A 1,602-nucleotide genomic window follows, 5' to 3' on the forward strand; every position below is an offset into this window, starting at 1 on the left:
TTATGCAGAACTCTAGCGTGATATCGTGCTATTATATATTGACAGATCTCTGGTGAAAATCAAAGAGAGAATGGGCAATATGTTACTGGAATAATTAAACTAGAAAAACATTTCTATCATATCAATCAAGCACACTCATGTAAATTAATTATAATTTTTATTAAATTAACAAATTGCATAATTATTAAAATTTTAAATTACACTTTATTTGAAAAGTACTGGTTTAGCATTCATAATAATTGTTTTTATAATATTGTATTCTCTTTTTCTCTCCATAGCTTCAGGTTTTATAAAATGATTTTTTGTTCCAATTCACTCAACAAAACACGAGTGACATTTAGACACATAAATAATTCATATTAACGTTCATATCACAATTGATTGCTATTAATTCACATTGTTGGTTCTTCAGGGTACTGCAGCTCCTAGGCGTGGTCCGTAGAGTGAGGAATACTGCGGGTAATAAGCACTGAGGGGTGGGAGATGAGCGCCCGAGGGAGGGGCTCCAACACTTCCTAGTGGGGACTTGTAAGGGTGGAATCTGCTACTTGATAAAAGTCCTGGGCTTAAACTCGTGGGGTAAGCACGTCTTAAAGAGTTGGGACTGATTGGGGCTGCTCCAAGACCAAGTCCGGGGGCCCCAGATAAAGCTGATGGTGGCAGACCAAGTCCATAACCCGCAGGTAATCCTGAATCTATACTCGAAGTATGGCTCCTTAAATGTTGCATAAGTTCCTCGGAAGAGTTGAATCTTTTACCACAATAATCGTGTCCAGCAACCCAATTACAAATATAAGGTAGTCCTTGATGAGCGGAAGGAAGAGCACTATGAGAATAAAGGGAATGTAAAGAGGATAGAGATTGTAGTCCAGAAGCACTAGATGATAAAGATGCTAGGTGTGGGTAAAGCGACAAGGGACTAGTTGGTAGTCCAATCGAGCCGCTACTGAACTCGAGCAAAGTCTTTTCGTGAGCACATTGAGAACATCCGGGTGTTTTACACGTTGTAGACGTGTGAGAGGTGCGCATGGTCAGTTGACAGTTGGTACAATAAGGATCCTTACACACTGGTACCAGAGTTGTGGCCCCCGATGGCGTTCGAACACGAGTGAAGCTCACATAAGGATTCATTGAAGCTGCAGCATTGGCTTTTAGAGCTGCATGTTGGGCCGATCCATAAAGTCCTGATTGAGCTAGTAGTTGCGATTGATGATAAGCTGCAGCTAATTCCGGGTTGATTCCGTGTCCGAGCATGGATAATCCAGGATATCCCAATGTAGAAGAAGGTATTCCACTGTACAATGGATGACTAGTTGGTTTGATCCCTGAACTATGTGATAAACTGTGTGGACTGTGGTGAGAAGACTTTGATTGAACGGGACTACTAGATGGTGATGACGTATCAGTAGATTTTGGGGTCTTGGTTACCGAACCGGAAGTGGACACATCTTTTCCAATGTCTTTTGATTTATGAGTATTATCCGAACTACTTTTGGAATCCTCTTTAGTGTGAACGGTTCGAAATCCCGGCTTCTCCTTCTCTGTTTTCTCATCTTTAGTTTCAGCTGATGATGATCTTTTTTCGGGGTTGTGTGCCACCTT

General features: G+C 41.2%; 1 protein-coding gene across 1 annotated transcript; it reads right to left on the minus strand.

Moving 5' to 3' along the window:
• Positions 1-408: 408 nt before the first annotated feature.
• LOTGIDRAFT_176949 (hypothetical protein) lies at positions 409-1,599 on the minus strand (the record flags this gene model as incomplete). Its single annotated transcript, XM_009066780.1, has 1 exon — positions 409-1,599. A coding segment is annotated over one exon (1,191 nt), but the record flags the coding sequence as incomplete, so codon positions are not given.
• Positions 1,600-1,602: the final 3 nt, after the last annotated feature.

This window comes from Lottia gigantea (genome assembly GCF_000327385.1).
Source record: "Lottia gigantea unplaced genomic scaffold LOTGIsca_7977, whole genome shotgun sequence".
NCBI classification, from domain to species: Eukaryota; Metazoa; Mollusca; class Gastropoda; family Lottiidae; genus Lottia; species Lottia gigantea.